This window comes from Aptenodytes forsteri, unplaced genomic scaffold (assembly GCF_000699145.1).
Source record: "Aptenodytes forsteri isolate BGI_AS27 unplaced genomic scaffold, ASM69914v1 Scaffold114, whole genome shotgun sequence".
In the NCBI taxonomy this organism is placed as follows: Eukaryota; Metazoa; Chordata; class Aves; order Sphenisciformes; family Spheniscidae; genus Aptenodytes; species Aptenodytes forsteri.
Window position 1 is genome coordinate 3,602,624 of NW_008795364.1, and position 15,030 is coordinate 3,617,653.

Sequence of the window (15,030 nt, forward strand, 5' to 3'; positions counted from 1 at the left end):
GATTTGCCACTGTTGAAGATAACTGTGTCTGAAAGACTATTTTAATCTTCACGGCAGAGACCCTTCTTTGATCTAAGGAGGTCGGGTGAAGGGGGAGGGAGAAGAGGAAAACTTAAAAACAAACAAAAGAATGCTTTATAATGACTCTTTAAAATGACTATGTTGAGTACCATAGGAACCTGAAAGATTGTCTCAGAAATAACTGGGATAGCAAACGTGGACAATAGAAATGTCTTGACCAATGAGTAAAGAGGAGCAATGGAAAACTAGAAATACATTAAAGATGCATATTTCTTGCCAGTAATCTTCTTTAAATGCTGTCTACAAGAAGCTATAATGAGAACACAATATCAGTGCAAAATTCTGAACTAAAAAAGTAATATAATAAAGAAGTTTCCCAAGTATCACAGTGGTCTCATTCAAGCTGGTTAGAATGTTGGGGGAATACTTAGGGACAGTCTCAGGTTGTCATCCTCCACCCTAGCCAGCAAAAATTATAAAAACGTATTTCATTAAAGCTTTTATGTGATCCACAAAACCAAGGAAATTAAAATACAGGACAGTTACTTAACTCAAGCAATACATCCTTCCTATTCAGTTAGTTGGAACTGATGTGTAGGTCCTTCAGAATTTAAAATACTACATGGGATGTTTCTGTCTTTCAATGAACTCGAGTCAAACTGCTAAATCAAGCCTGAGTCTGTCCTCCAAACACATACCTGCAGGTTTGCAAGTGCAAAAACAGCGTGCTTGAAACCCCCCATTTAAGCATAAAATTTCATCAGTAAAATTGCAGTGGCTAATTTTGAGAATCTGAGGAGTAGGCTATTTGTGTCTTAATAGGCAGCCTGTTTATTGCAAACCTGTACCAGGACTTTCTTGCTTAGTAAGTATCAGAGTACCTTCCAATCACTTCCTATGGCAATGTAGTTTTAGAAACAATGTAAAAATACATGCAGTATCATGAAAATAGGAGCCTTCCAAATCTGTCAGCACTTCTGCAACTTGAGTAAAACAAACATCTGAGTTACCGAGAGCTGTTTGTACACAAATCTTAGATATCCTTATCCCTAGATAAGAACAGGTTTTTGTTCCAACAGTTGCATTACCGTCAACAATAAATGCAAGGCATGCCTGTATTTTGTCTAACTCACTATCAATCAAACTCCGAAATAAATTCAAGGGAAATTACTAGAAACTGGAAGGTAGTTCTTTGGTTAAGCATGTGCATCTGCTACTTTGTACCTAGGGTCTCACTGTATTTGTGGAAAAGCTGTTCAAGTACGAAATTTCTACCAAAACCCCCACTTCCTATTTATAAAAAGGATCCATTTATAAAGATCCATTGTGTCAAAATATTTCAACAATCAGTACAAAAGGCCTTAATTGTCACCAAAACTGCAATTTAAGCAAAATTACGTATGGAAGAAAAACCCTAGAGTAGTTTGATGCTGTGACCTAGGCAACACACCATTTCAGGAATTTAAGAACTTTGTTTATTATTAAAATCTATCTTATATATTAAGATATATCTTCTTAAGATATTTGGCCAGAGGCTTACAGGGGAAAACCACCAAACTAAACTAAAACAAAATCCATGCTCTCTCTCCTTCCTCTTTGGAAGTAACTTTTCAAACAAATTTAAGTTTAACTGAACTCAGCCACAGCATTTGAAAACCAACATTAAACAATCCCCATTCAGCTTCTTCCTATTACCGGAAGTAGACGTTGACAATCGTACATTACCTCTGCCTGAAAACACTTAAGGCCTTTGATTAAATTTAGTTGACAAGATGACTCCACTGGGATGGTGAGTAAGCAGCAAAATACTATCAGATTTCACTGCAAATGAGGGCAAGATTTAAACTATTTAAACAACTCCTCCTATTTCAATATGAGGAAAACCCACATTTAACAATTTGCATGTCTACTAATTTCAGGAAGATATTAGAAATACCAGTCTCCAACAACATTCAATTTCAGTGTGTGTAAGAAGATAGTATTTAGGTGTTATTATAAGTTACAGATGATGGTCAAAGCCTCTAAGAAATACTTCAAGGAGCAGCAAATAATTATATTCTACTTTCGTTTAACAGTTGAGTGGTTTACACCTTTTTTGCCACCAGATTAACTGAGAATAAATATTTTGGAATTAGCTTTCTTTAAAGCTACTACAATTTAATAACACAAATAACCCAATAAATAAAAGCCAAGTTAGTCATTTCAGCAGATAATGACTCCAGTGGATATACCTGTCCTCTTAACCATTCTTTTTAGGAAGACAGAAGGTCTTCAAGGTCTTCAACAAGGCAGTTGAATTGTGTGTTAGTATGCAAAGCCGTGGGAAGTAGACATTCTCTCTTGAAGAGGCAAAGTGCACAATAACGCAAGGCCAGCAGATGTTTGAGAAGTGGTTTCTCCTAAAACCCAAGCTATGCTTCCCTGTGAACTGCCCCTTGGCACAGCTGGAAAAGGACAGACGGCCATGGCTGTTGTGAACTCAAGACAGAAGACAGCGATTCTCTCATGTTGAATAGGTGCGGCACAGGCACCTTCATCACTCTGCAGCCGTTTTCATCTCCTCAGGACTCTCTCTAGATGACCTGGGGGGCGGGGAAAAAAAAAGTAAGACTCCTATCTGTTGAGCAAGTACAAATAGCTAGTCTCCTACAAATGAAACAGGAATCACACACGCAAATTTTTGCGTGTACTGTGGGAAGCTCTGTCTACGGCGTAAACAGGAAGTCTTGGAACATAACTTCTACAAGTCGGAGACTACAGACAGGTCCAATTAGTGGTTTTTCTCCTAAGTACCCATATGAAAGATGACAACATTATTCATGTGAATGAAGCAAAGGATTATTTCTGACAAGCACAGAATCCTCTTTAAGATATATGTATAATGAGCTAACCTATGTAATTGAACAAGACAGTAGAGACATTAAAATGGCTACTGTCATTAGTAACTTCACAATATGATTTCCAACTCTAATTAAGCATTCAATTAGGAGTTTATTCACCCATTCCTAACTGCACAGTGTAAAGATACATTTCTATATTCCACATTTGGTAACTTCAATAAAGAGATTAATCAAGATCATACTTTTAATGGAATAATGGCATATAACGTTATCTCATTTTTTAAATTCAAGTATGCTTATTTGTATTTCACAGTATTGTACAGTAACATAAAAATGCAGTATTTGCAGGCAGGTCTTTTATTAAGGACAATCAACACTGACTATTAGACATCCACGAATAACAGTTTTACACAGAAAAAAGGACGTTCAATCATCTCCTAGCACAATGGCAACATATAAATTATAGGATACAAAGGTATTATCAGTGAATTTTCTAAAAGAGCCTTCTATAAGAAGCTGAGAGACATTAAACAAACATTTCAAGTTTACAAGTTCCAGTGACTATTTGACTTTACCATAATTTTTATTTGTAGAATATAGGATAGCTGAATCCTCTCCAAGTACTTCAATACGCATGTAGGTGTGTATGCACACTCATATATGACTCATGCACACATTCTCTATACCTATGCGTATATACACTGATCCATGTAAAAACATAACGCATACGTATAAGACATTTATAACTTACCGGTAAATCTGTAATGGCCATGCTGCTTGTGATGGAGTGGGCACTGAATTTGTTGGACTCACCAACATGGCACTATATATGTTGGAAGCAACCACAAGTATACAAAGTAGAATTGGTCCTATGATGGCTCCTTCCAGTCCCAGGTAATATGCTCCACCAGCTACCGCAAGACCTGTCAGGTAAGGATGACCACCTCTGGAATTACGGCACAAGGAGAATAAAATTAAATTAAGAACACCATACAACAATACTACCAATTATGAAATGTGAATTAATCATAAAGTTTTATTAAGCTTAGGAAATGACAAAGCTAGCTATAGACAGCCATATTTACACTATAAACTGCTGTTTGAATGACTGCGCAAATATTCCAAGCTGTATTCTGTGCTATATTTGCACAACAGATCAAACAATGTTTTGTAGCACGTAACGCTGGTAATACCCACAATGGAGTAGCTACTTTATAGACATCTGCTGAAGAATGTCTGAAGGAGTCAATGGCAAAAACATTTCCATTTTGAAAATAGAAAGATGATTGATTACAAAGAACGTTCAAGCTTTATGGTCAAGAATTGTTAAATATTAAGACAACTAGCAACAGGTACTATGAGCGGCCCTGAGCAAAGACATTAATTTACACGATGACAGCAACTTGCATTGCATCTTTCAAAGAATAGTTAGCATATATTCTTTAAATAAACAGTCGTATCTTCTCATTTTGTTACAAAACAACCTCTCAGACTGAGTGTTTGTTATCATTAGCTTTTAATGTTTTCAGATGAAAAACAAACCCAGATTTTTATGAAATTAATATTTACTGGAAAGTTGGGGCCAACGGAGCTTTTGGTAAGAGCTATTATGGCAGCAAGTAAGCCATGCCATTTTTCTTTTCCATGTTTCAGTTCAGATGCACAACATGAATCCTGTCAACAGCATTTACACAAAACCTGCTCATTGTGCTTAATCTTTATAGCTAAAATAATGATGGTAATATGGAATTATATAAGAAAAGCTACAGTTGAAACTTAGCACCCGATTTTCAGGAAGTTGCTCTAAATTCTGAGTGTAATGGAGTGAAAGTACCAGCTAGTCAGTTTAGAGCTCCGGCAGTTTCTGCCCGGTTTCTAGCATGGTCCTGACTTGTACCCAACTCCCACATTCACAGTCTTTGCCTTCATCACAACTGTGTGCAGAATAAGACCATGAAACATGACCTATTACATCATACACACCTCAGTCACGTCTTACCTAGATCAAATTTAACCTACTGGTAGGGCCAGATTGTTTTTTGGAGGGGACAGACTTGACCTTGAAGTTTTATGTTTCTCCAACAGTACACACATGATTCATTTCTAAACCTTTAAAAACTTCAAATAATTTTTTTCCAGCATTTGCATCAGTTTGAACCTTCTTCTGGCTAGTTTGCTAAATTAAACAACAGGTCACCTGATGAAATAGGACTACAGTATAAATTTAATGCATTTAGAAAACCCTGCATAACCTAATTATAGCTATTTCAAATAGATTTAATCTAATCTGCAAGACAGCATGATGCTTACTGTTCTATTTAATGGGAAGAATGCAATTTTGCTCCACTGTCAGAAAATCTATTCCTGCCACATATATTTTCTGGACAGTAAACACAGTCTGCATCCCCTACAGTCAAAAAACGTATTCTAATAAGTATAAGAATTATTGGCTGGTTAAATAGCTACTAGCCTTAAACTTATCCATGATTTATTGTTGGGGGAAAAAAAAAAAAAAAATCATAATTTGAAAATACTTCACCTGTTAGCTTTAATCCATGCAAAATAACTAGTGCCGCAGTCTATGAAAATTATTATTAATATTGTGCATATTATTATTCGGTTCTCTCTGTTCAGTGTAATTATATTTGGTGAACAAAAATATTAATTTTGAACTTAACACAGAACACTTAATGTTCTTGTTCTACATTATCTCCACCAAAATAAAAAAAAAAAAAAAAAAATCAGCACAAATGAGGGACTAGTACCAGCATGTAACTAAGTCTGGACCATGAAGTTCTCAATTCAAACAGTTTACTAGGATTGTTTCTGACGATCAAGACTGAAGCAGTGACTAGAGGAGTACCATTTTATATCTATCTTGTACATGGTTGTGAACGTCTTGCACATATGAAACTTGGCAGTCCACATTTTTTCCAGCTCTGTTAAACAGCGCTGCTTTATCTTCTAATCTGAATTGCATAAAGGGATTCACTAGATATTTGAGCAGCAGAAAGTGTCAGTGGACATTTCAGTTGCACTCCAGATACAACTGCAGACGTCGACTTTGTCTCCATAGTTTGGAGTTTTCTCTGTGTACAAACTCAAAGCTGAAACCAGGAGACATTTCAAGTCAATAGAGGCAGCCAAACACCTAGCAAGATTTTTCAATGAATTTGTGCCTACCTCCCACAACAGGAAAACGCATTGGCTACTGTCTCAGTAGGAGCCTATGTCCAGTTTCATCTGTCTCAACACATTTAAAGATCTATCCATAATCAATAGATTTTTACACTGGGGTATGGTGACACAGCACAAAGGCTGGCTTCAAAAAAAATCCTCAAAATTCTCACAAACCATTCTGAAAAATGAAAGTTTTTTTTTCAGGTCCCTAACTACCTCATGGATTTCTTGTTTGCTCTGCAGCGTCATCTGGCGTTAGGTGATGTAAAGGAAAACGCTACATGTCTTTAGTCAACGATTAGACAAATAGCAAAGGTATTCTTAGAATTACTTTACCAACTGAAAGAGTTGATTTTGCTGACTTTGAGAACGAGTTCAAGACCTCTGAAGTGACAAAGTTCACAGAAAAGAAGCCTGGCAAAGTAAAGGCACTTAGGTCAGTAAGACTTCTTACGATGAGGTGGTATCTCTACACCTATTCCTATGCTTGAAGATACTGTTCTGCATGCTTCAAAAAAGTAAGTTTAATTAAAGGCGTTGATGATCATTAAGCATTTTTACAGTACTAACTTTAAAAAGTCTTCAATGTACTTACCCTGATATATCTGAATAAATTGCTGTATCTACAAAATAGGTTGGCAAGAGGTGAAAAACCAAGAGCAAAACGGCTTTGCATCCCTGTCCTTGCACAAGCCATAAATCTAGGACTGCAGGGATGGCTGCCCAGTACGTCCCCAGAAACGGCACTGCTCCAAGGATTGCTGCTAATGCTAGAGCACACAGAAGCAGAGGTGAGAAAAAGACCAGAGAAACGTATTTCACAAATATATTTACAGTTAAATTCTGACACTTTTGCCACACCGGTAGTCCCATTTCTATAAACTGTTGTAAATAAGACACTGAAGAAGTGCCACATAAGGCTCCTGGTGTTTTATAGCTGTGGTTTAGGAAAAAAGAAAATTACGCTATTCCCCATACAGAAAAGCTTCACCAACTGTCAGTCATAAGGTTTTACTTCCAAAAGCAGCACCAAGTCAGAAAAATTTAAAGTTATACCAATCATGCACATTTCAAACTTTTACATAACTACAAATTAGCAGCTGTGTGCAAGAAAGTACACAAGCAGAAGTCTCACTGTAACTTACCGGATCTCCTGCAGTCAACCATAATAATGTAGGCAGTGCTGTGAGAAACCAGGCAAATATAAAATCCATGACTTATGTATTTCTGTATGCAGATGTGTACACACAGGCGTACACCCTTCTGATAGTACAAATACCCGCTGTAATCTAAAGTGATGCAGTACTGCTGTCATTCTAATTTAATGCAACAGGAATGAACATAATACAAAAAATAAGATTTTTTCCTCTTTTTTGGTCCCATTAACCAGAAAGCAATAACTTTTAAGATTTTGCATGTAGCTGAAAGAAAAAGAACAATTATCTTCTAAGTAGGTCTAACGACAACCAATGACATTACGGTAGTTGCACTTTATAATACAGCCATTTCCTATCATATTGGGTTTTGTTGCTTTATAGCTTCCCCTTTTGTTCCCTCGTACATGAAGGTACAACATTTTTGAAATTACTATTATTATTTTTAGGGGAAGAGAGGCAAAAGAGGAACAGGGGACAAAATTTTTCAGTGAAAACTGTTCAGCCACTTCCAAAGCTAAGATTAGAGAGTAACAGAAAACCAGAGGCTGGTAATACAGTCAGGCAACAGTACTGAGAATAAGAAGCACGCCTCTATCGTGCATTTTCATGATACCGCATCTTCCTGCATTTAAACATCTTGAAAAAATCAGCACCTGTCAACTATGGAAGAAACAAAATCTAAGGCAGGCAGAATGAAGTTAAAACCTGGAAAGAGTTGGACTGAATAGAAAGAAGAAAGAATTACATCCAGCAAAAGAAACAGACAGGAGAAGTAAAATAGCTGGCAGGGGATGTGTTGTGACAACAGAAAAAGGCAAGGCTCAGAGGTAAGATAGCATTCAGGGACTTCTCTCCACCCTACCCATGGCCATCCTGAAACACCCCTGGAATAAGTTTTCAGCAGTGCTACATACATTCACAGTTGGAACTAAAGATTTTGAAAATAAGAGCTATGAAAAGCTGTACAGTCTTCATAGAATAATTAGATCTACGGTAGTTTAAATTTAAACTTGGAAGAATCAATCAATGCTAAGAAGTTCTTTGGAACCACAATGCATAACACAAAAGTATTAAACTTGTCACAGTATTTTTATAGTGGGGTTTGAACAATAAACAGGAAATAAAAATGAGGTTACATATTAAACAGGGAATAAAGAAAAAAATTCTGAATAGCTACTCATTAAGTTCATACCATATACTGAGTTCATCAATAGACTCAGGTGTTATGATAAAAAAGTAACCAATCCTGTTATTAGAAACCGTCTTAAGACGTTTGCACAGATCAACCATATTAAGGTTGCCTATGCAACTCTAAATTCTGATAGTTGCCAGCTTCTGATTTAATGTTCTCTAAAAATAACTTCAAGACTTATCTTATCAGCAACATTTAATCCTACTGATCTTGTACAATAAATAATTATGTAATATTATCTATAAATAGATTATAATTGTTCAGATTCTTACCAGATGGTATGAAGACTATGTTAATCCCAAATATAGTGTGAGTTAGCCAAGTGTAGAGTCCATAGAACCCAGCCATTTTGAGGGAAGCATCAAATACACCTCTAAAACAATCAAAGAAACTGTATTAAATTTTATTGGCAATAGGATTCTGGGAACTATATACACAAGCTGCTTTGAAAAACTGCAAAGCCATTAGTGCCACCAATAACACAACTCAAAACATAACACTGAACCCTTTATGCGTTTATTCCCTATGAAAAGAATAAGCATCTATCACATCTGTCATTTAAGGTATTTGGACACAAAAACCCCAGACTGTTCTTTACTGTGCAATGGGTTCCAGGGATAAACTCCTTGAAAGAAACTGCTCAAGCATCAGACCACATTCTCTATCAAAAATAACCTTTTATCTATGAGAAGCAGTACCATTCTCTGTATGAACTACTTTTTCTTTGCCCTTTTCCACTTCTACCTGTTCATTCATTTTCTTTATCTGCTTACATTTCCATACCTGCTCATTCTCACTGGATTAAAACCACTGCTCTGTGAAGTGAAATAGACTGCTTAAATTCTTATGTTCCTACATACTTACATGCCTTTCCGGATGAAAATAAATGAGCACCTCATATTCATTACTGGATTTTAGCCTCAATATCTTTATATTCCTAGCTTTTAGGTTGCTTACTAGGTTACATTACTAAAAACCAAATAGAAAGTCTGGTAATCTAATTCAATCCTGCTGAATCTACATCCAACATGCTGGCCACAAAACAAAGTTCTCCTCTCTTAAGTGTGACCACAGCTTCATGAGACAGCAAACAGGCAGCTAGGTGCTGTATCATTTTTACAGGGCTAGCGCTCTTACACATGTGGAGTATCCTACAACTGAACTGAAAACCTGTGCCTTAGGACTACAGTCACAAAAATTATACTCTAAAACTGGTATATCTCACCACTGCATTATGCCAGTTTTTCACCCTTATTTGAGAAAGGTACGGTTCCCAAAACCACTATTTTAGCTTGGATCTAAGTAACCAAACTATCCCTGAGTTCCTCTGCTCAGAACAGTCCTAACAGTTACATCATTGCAGAAGTGGTGGCACACCCCCCCTCTTAGCAAAGATCAATGCAAAGTTTGCTGATGTTAACTTCCCATTTTACATTTCATGCTTTTAGTTACACTGCTTGTGTCTTTGCAGTTTTGGGAACTCTGGCAGGAGGGCACAGAGGACAGGAAGACATGCAACAGAAATCATGCAGCCAGATGATTAGTGGAAAGGTTTTCATTGCACTTTGAAGAGGAACACAGTCTGCACAGAAAACATCCCTTTCTAGAACTAAAGCCTCTAAGAGCACAGTTTCTTTCCTCTGTCGAGTCGATAAAGCCTTCTAGAAAAGAAACCTTCTCTGCTATTAAACTACTAGGTAGAGTCTTCTCTTCTGAACTACCAGCAAGAATTCCAAGACTCCCAGTTTTTGCTTCTTTGGGCACTATCTTCATTATTATTTCTGTGGGCAGTTTGCATACTTTTGCCCTCCTTTCCCACCTAAAGGCACGCATAGATTCCCTAATGACTGCTGAACCAAAATTATCGTATTTAAAATTTACCCACTGGAAGTTATGCGTGCATAAACCTCACACATCAACACTGTTATCCAAAATGTGAGATTCTCTTAACAGATTAACTAGGAACAGCTGTTGTCAGCCATTTTCCCCCCAAAAAGAGGGCAAGGGAAAATATGGAAAAAAGCAAGCATTAAAGAATGACCTGAAATAACAAATCCAACCTTTGACAAGACAAATATGTGGTGCGTGAAGAAGGAGAAGGAATATTTACAAATATGTGGTGGCCTCAGTGAAAAGAGCCTGAATACTCTGCAGTTTAGATGAACTTCTAAATGTTTCCCTTAAAACGGGAAATCACAGACCAAAATATATAGAGTCTACAGATTTTGAAGAGTGAAATACTCACCTGTGGTTTAGTTGTAAGAAAAGTAAGCTTCTGGCATAAAAAAAAAAATTGGCAAGGAGGAGAGAAGACCCCAAAAACAAAAGCCACGGTAAGAATGCTAAATGTTAGTTTGCATTAAAAACTCAAGATGTTTTCATACTTCAGTTACTCAAAATTCTTAATTTTCTGTGACATTTAATTCATGTCTGCTCTTTCCGAGGATATGAAAGGAGCATAATATTTTTGTAACAAGAACCTGTTTACTAATTGAAACAGATTCTGTCAACCATTAAGTATAAACATCATATAAAAAGGGGGGGAAATAATCAATCTATCAACATTTTATTTAAGGATACCTTACAAAAACAGAGGGCTAAATACCACTTTAATCCATACGTGGAAGTTATCTGTGGTTGGATTTTAAGAATTTAGAACATGAACAACTACAACAGGGTCTTTGGCAATGGAAGTCTCCAGGCAGCTGGAGAGATGAAGTGCTGTCTGTACTGCAATGATCACGAGGGTGTAACAAAACAACCCCATCACTTCTCCTGGTTGCACTAAAGATACATTTTTTCCAACTAAACCCTTACGCTTTTGTCAAGCCAGCTTCCTCAGCCTTATTGGTCTCTTAAATCTTAGACCTGTCCCATAGAAATCCCTTTGCACTATAAAGAAGGTATCTCACAATTTCTGAAACTCTGCATTGGTGACACAAATTTTTCAACTTTTTTTTAATGCAATTTGCCAGGTCCTTCCAAAACAAAACCAAAATGAAAAACACCCCAACATATCCAGAACAATTTGTTAGAAGGAAGCATTAAATCTAAATATTTAACAGCATCTATGAGAACCCAGATTTCAACATGCTAGAATTAAATCTTCGAGTAAATCTTTTTCCTGTCAATCAAACAGGAACTGTGGCACAAATACATCTCAGTTGTCAAAAATATTTTAAAACTGTCCTTGAAGTATGTCCTTATTTTTCCCATAAAGATGTTTTCTGTACTGTAGTAAAATTAACAAGGTCTTAACAACTTCTGTAAGTATGCCCCAAAACTACATTTAAGTATACAGGAGGCAAGACAGGCCTCTGGCTTCAGGCAAGTATCTGAAGTATCAACTTCACCTGAAGTTAAAATATCCATCTACAACTACAGGAAAGACTTACTTTTTAAAGAAGCAATCATTTTAGATTTTCCCAGAGAGACTACAAAAGAAGGGAAGACAATCTTCTTATGGTAACCAAAAGAAAGACAACAAACTAGAAAAATGATTCTAACAGCCAGAATTAATTGCTGTGAATTTAATTAAGTTAGGGAGTAACTGCAAAACCGTTTCTCATTCATAAGAAAGCATCCAAAACTGCCATTCTAATTTATGCAGTTTTCACAGTTCAGACAAGCATAATTTTTATCCTCAGATTAATTTTATTCAAATTTAAATTCAAGTTCTGCCATGTCTTTTGCTGATGTAATCATGCAGCTTATAAACAAATTTTACACTGTTAAGTCCATTACTCGTTACAGATGCACTAGTAGAATAACAGAAAAGCTAATCGTGGACCAACAGGTATGTCCTGGTCTGATGTCATTCTGCAAGTTGATACCTAATTTATCTCAAGAGCAAAACAGCATATACCTCTAAAAGACTGTAGAACAGTACAGCATCTCTCTAGCTCCTTGCATCTAGCACGCACGACTAATAAGCTGAAAGGCGAAGGCATCACACAGTGCTGAGAAGCCGTGAGGTGCCAGTGGTCAAGCAGGAAGCGAGAGGAGGCTATACCTAATGTCATTCTCCTCCTCTCCTTCACCTTTCTTTGTGTCTGCCTCAACTAGTCAGAAAAAAGCACAGGGGATCCTACTTTGTCGCGAGTGTGGCCCAGGAGAACTTTAAGTTTCTGAAGACTCATGTTTGTTACTTTTGTCAGAAAAACTAAGAATCATATCTTAAAGTCTCTAGAAATTCATATCCATTTGACTTCATGGTTAAGGAAGCTAAAAAAATAATGCTGAAAACACTAACCAGAATCTTCATTAACAGTATGCTTCAGCTACTCTGCATCTGTGATACCAGATCTTAAAGATGATGTGGTATGCTAGTGCGAACGCTGAATGAATTTATTACCATCTGTAAAATGCAGACCTTCCTGGTGAAATTATGAAAGTAAATTAATTCAATCTCTTAATATGTTATTGGCATACATACAGCTTCCTTTTATATACAAGAGTAATTGTATATTTCAGAAATCAGAAAATCCATTTGCTGCTCATGTCTCACTGTCACTGTATCCGGATGAACCACTTTACCTGCAAGAGCTGTCATCTGCAAATGTGTAATTTATGAGCACTTCATGGCAAGTTGGTGTAAGGCATACTTAGACATACATATTCCATTGACTGAGCTTTGACAAGCATGTAAAATTAAAAAAAAAAAAAAAAAAAATCAGAGGACATGGGTCATACTTCACATCAGTCAGATTAAAAATGAAGACACTTCTGTCAAATTGTCAAATGTTTCTGCATAGCTGGCCTAAATATTTCTTTGTTAAAATTCTTTCTACTTCACTGCAAAGCTAGGGAATTTGCTTGTGGATTTCACAAGGGAAAGTGCCACCTTTTCATTTTATGGGTTTTGTGGGGTTTAGTGGATTTTTTTTTTTCTCTTTTATTGATTTGCCATAAAAAGTCTACAGCTTCCCCTTTGCTTCTACTGAAGTTTACATTAAATGTTTGTCCACCTGAATCCATGTTCACTTCACAGAGCCTGCGGGCAAGGTCTGTGCACCATTAGTGACACAGTGAAATTTCAAAAATTTCAACCTAACATTGCAACAAGCCCAGTTCAAAGGAAAGAGGCAGAAAAGTGAAGACTCCTGGGATGCAGAACACGCCTCGAGCTTCAACTCAGAGCATTCATTTTTTGACCTCAGAGTTATTTGATTTTCTAGATCTCTCTGTTCCCAGAGCACTGGAGGAAAGAAGAGCATATGGGCTGAAATGATGAGAATTGGAGTTTCCAGTAGGATTAGAGTAAGCATATAGCTAAGTCCAGAAGAGAGATTTACTGGTTACTATACTAAATTTATAACGAAGGCATATTGACCCTAGCCGCTGAATGGGCATAAGAGTAAAAACTAGACAAAAGTGACATTTGTCTTTGGAAACGTTTGCAAGATTTAGCATTTCTCTAAATACCTTACAAAACACTTCACAAGCCATACAGTAGTTTACAATCCAATTAAAATGCAAGTTCGATAACAGCAACACCCTAAGCCAAAAATACTATTAGAAAAAAACAATTTCACTCTTTCATCATCTTCTTTAAAACCAATGATGTTCGGTATTTTCCCACATTCTCTAAGTAGACATTACAAGGATCGTACTGTATCTTTGTTGCAAAATCTTCCTGTATACAGAGCTGACTAATTCAAAACGATGCTTTAAGAAACTCCAGCTACTCGACTTCTTTTGAGAATACAACCTTTACATCTTAAAAGTAGAGGGTTCAAGGTATAAAAGCAAATGCAACGCATTCCAAACTTCACAACACAGTTTCACAATTTATTTCAAATCAGGTTAACTCAGCACTGCCACAAGAAAAGAGCCCTCCCATTCCCCTGTTCTCAAGCATTCATTTCTGCTGCAGACCACCCTTCCCCTGTCTACCTGCCAGCACAGTCTCTTTTATGTGCCATGACGGTTTTTACAATGAATTCAGCTAATAAGTATTTTTTGCTGGGTTAGTTTTAACTAACTAGCTCAGCTCTCTACTCCCCATCCAACTCATAGAGCAGTGGCATAAATAGCTGCGTTCCCACCAGCGAAGAAGCCAGCACACTCACGGCTGGAGGGCAGGAACTCTTCTTTGCACAATAGTGCTGTCTTACCCCAGCTGAAACTAACAGCCGCTGTCACCATAACTTCAAAACCAAATAACTCATTTTCTTCCTTCAGACACCACCAAGATCCATTGCAAAAGACAAGCGACCAGTGACAATCAAAGGACAGCTATTATCTTAAAAAGGACTGAAGCATTCTTCTTCTACAATGATCCCCTGAATTTCAAGTGATCACCGGGAAAACACTTAAGAATGAAATGACTCAAAGAAGTCTTTTTGCAAAAAAACTCTTAAGCTGTTCTTTGACTCTCATTCCTAAAAGAACAGTACCCTTAAAGGAAAAGATCCTCATTATTTCTCAGTTTGTTGTGGTTTACCCAGCAGGCAGCGAAACACCACACAGCCATTCGCTCACTCCCCCCACCCAGTGGGATGAGGGAGAGAATCGGGGAAAAAAAAAAGTGAAATTCGTGGGTTGAGATAAAGACAGTTTAATAGGACAGAAAAGGAAGGGATAATAATAATAATAGAATATACAAAACAAGTGATGCACAATGCAATTGCTCACCACC

At 36.9% G+C, this 15,030-nt stretch overlaps 1 protein-coding gene across 1 annotated transcript in view; it reads right to left on the reverse strand.

The window, feature by feature from the left end:
* Window positions 1–488: 488 nt before the first annotated feature.
* Window positions 489–15,030, reverse strand: part of TMEM245 (transmembrane protein 245) — a 77,480-nt gene continuing 62,938 nt past the window's right edge. The window contains exons 14-17 of the mRNA XM_009280195.1: window positions 8,663–8,763; window positions 6,637–6,811; window positions 3,613–3,807; window positions 489–2,603 (exon numbers count right to left, since the gene is read on the reverse strand). Of these exons, the coding sequence (XP_009278470.1) occupies window positions 2,558–2,603; window positions 3,613–3,807; window positions 6,637–6,811; window positions 8,663–8,763 (517 nt within the window). The 3' untranslated portion in view covers window positions 489–2,557. The remainder of the gene's footprint in view (window positions 2,604–3,612; window positions 3,808–6,636; window positions 6,812–8,662; window positions 8,764–15,030) is intronic.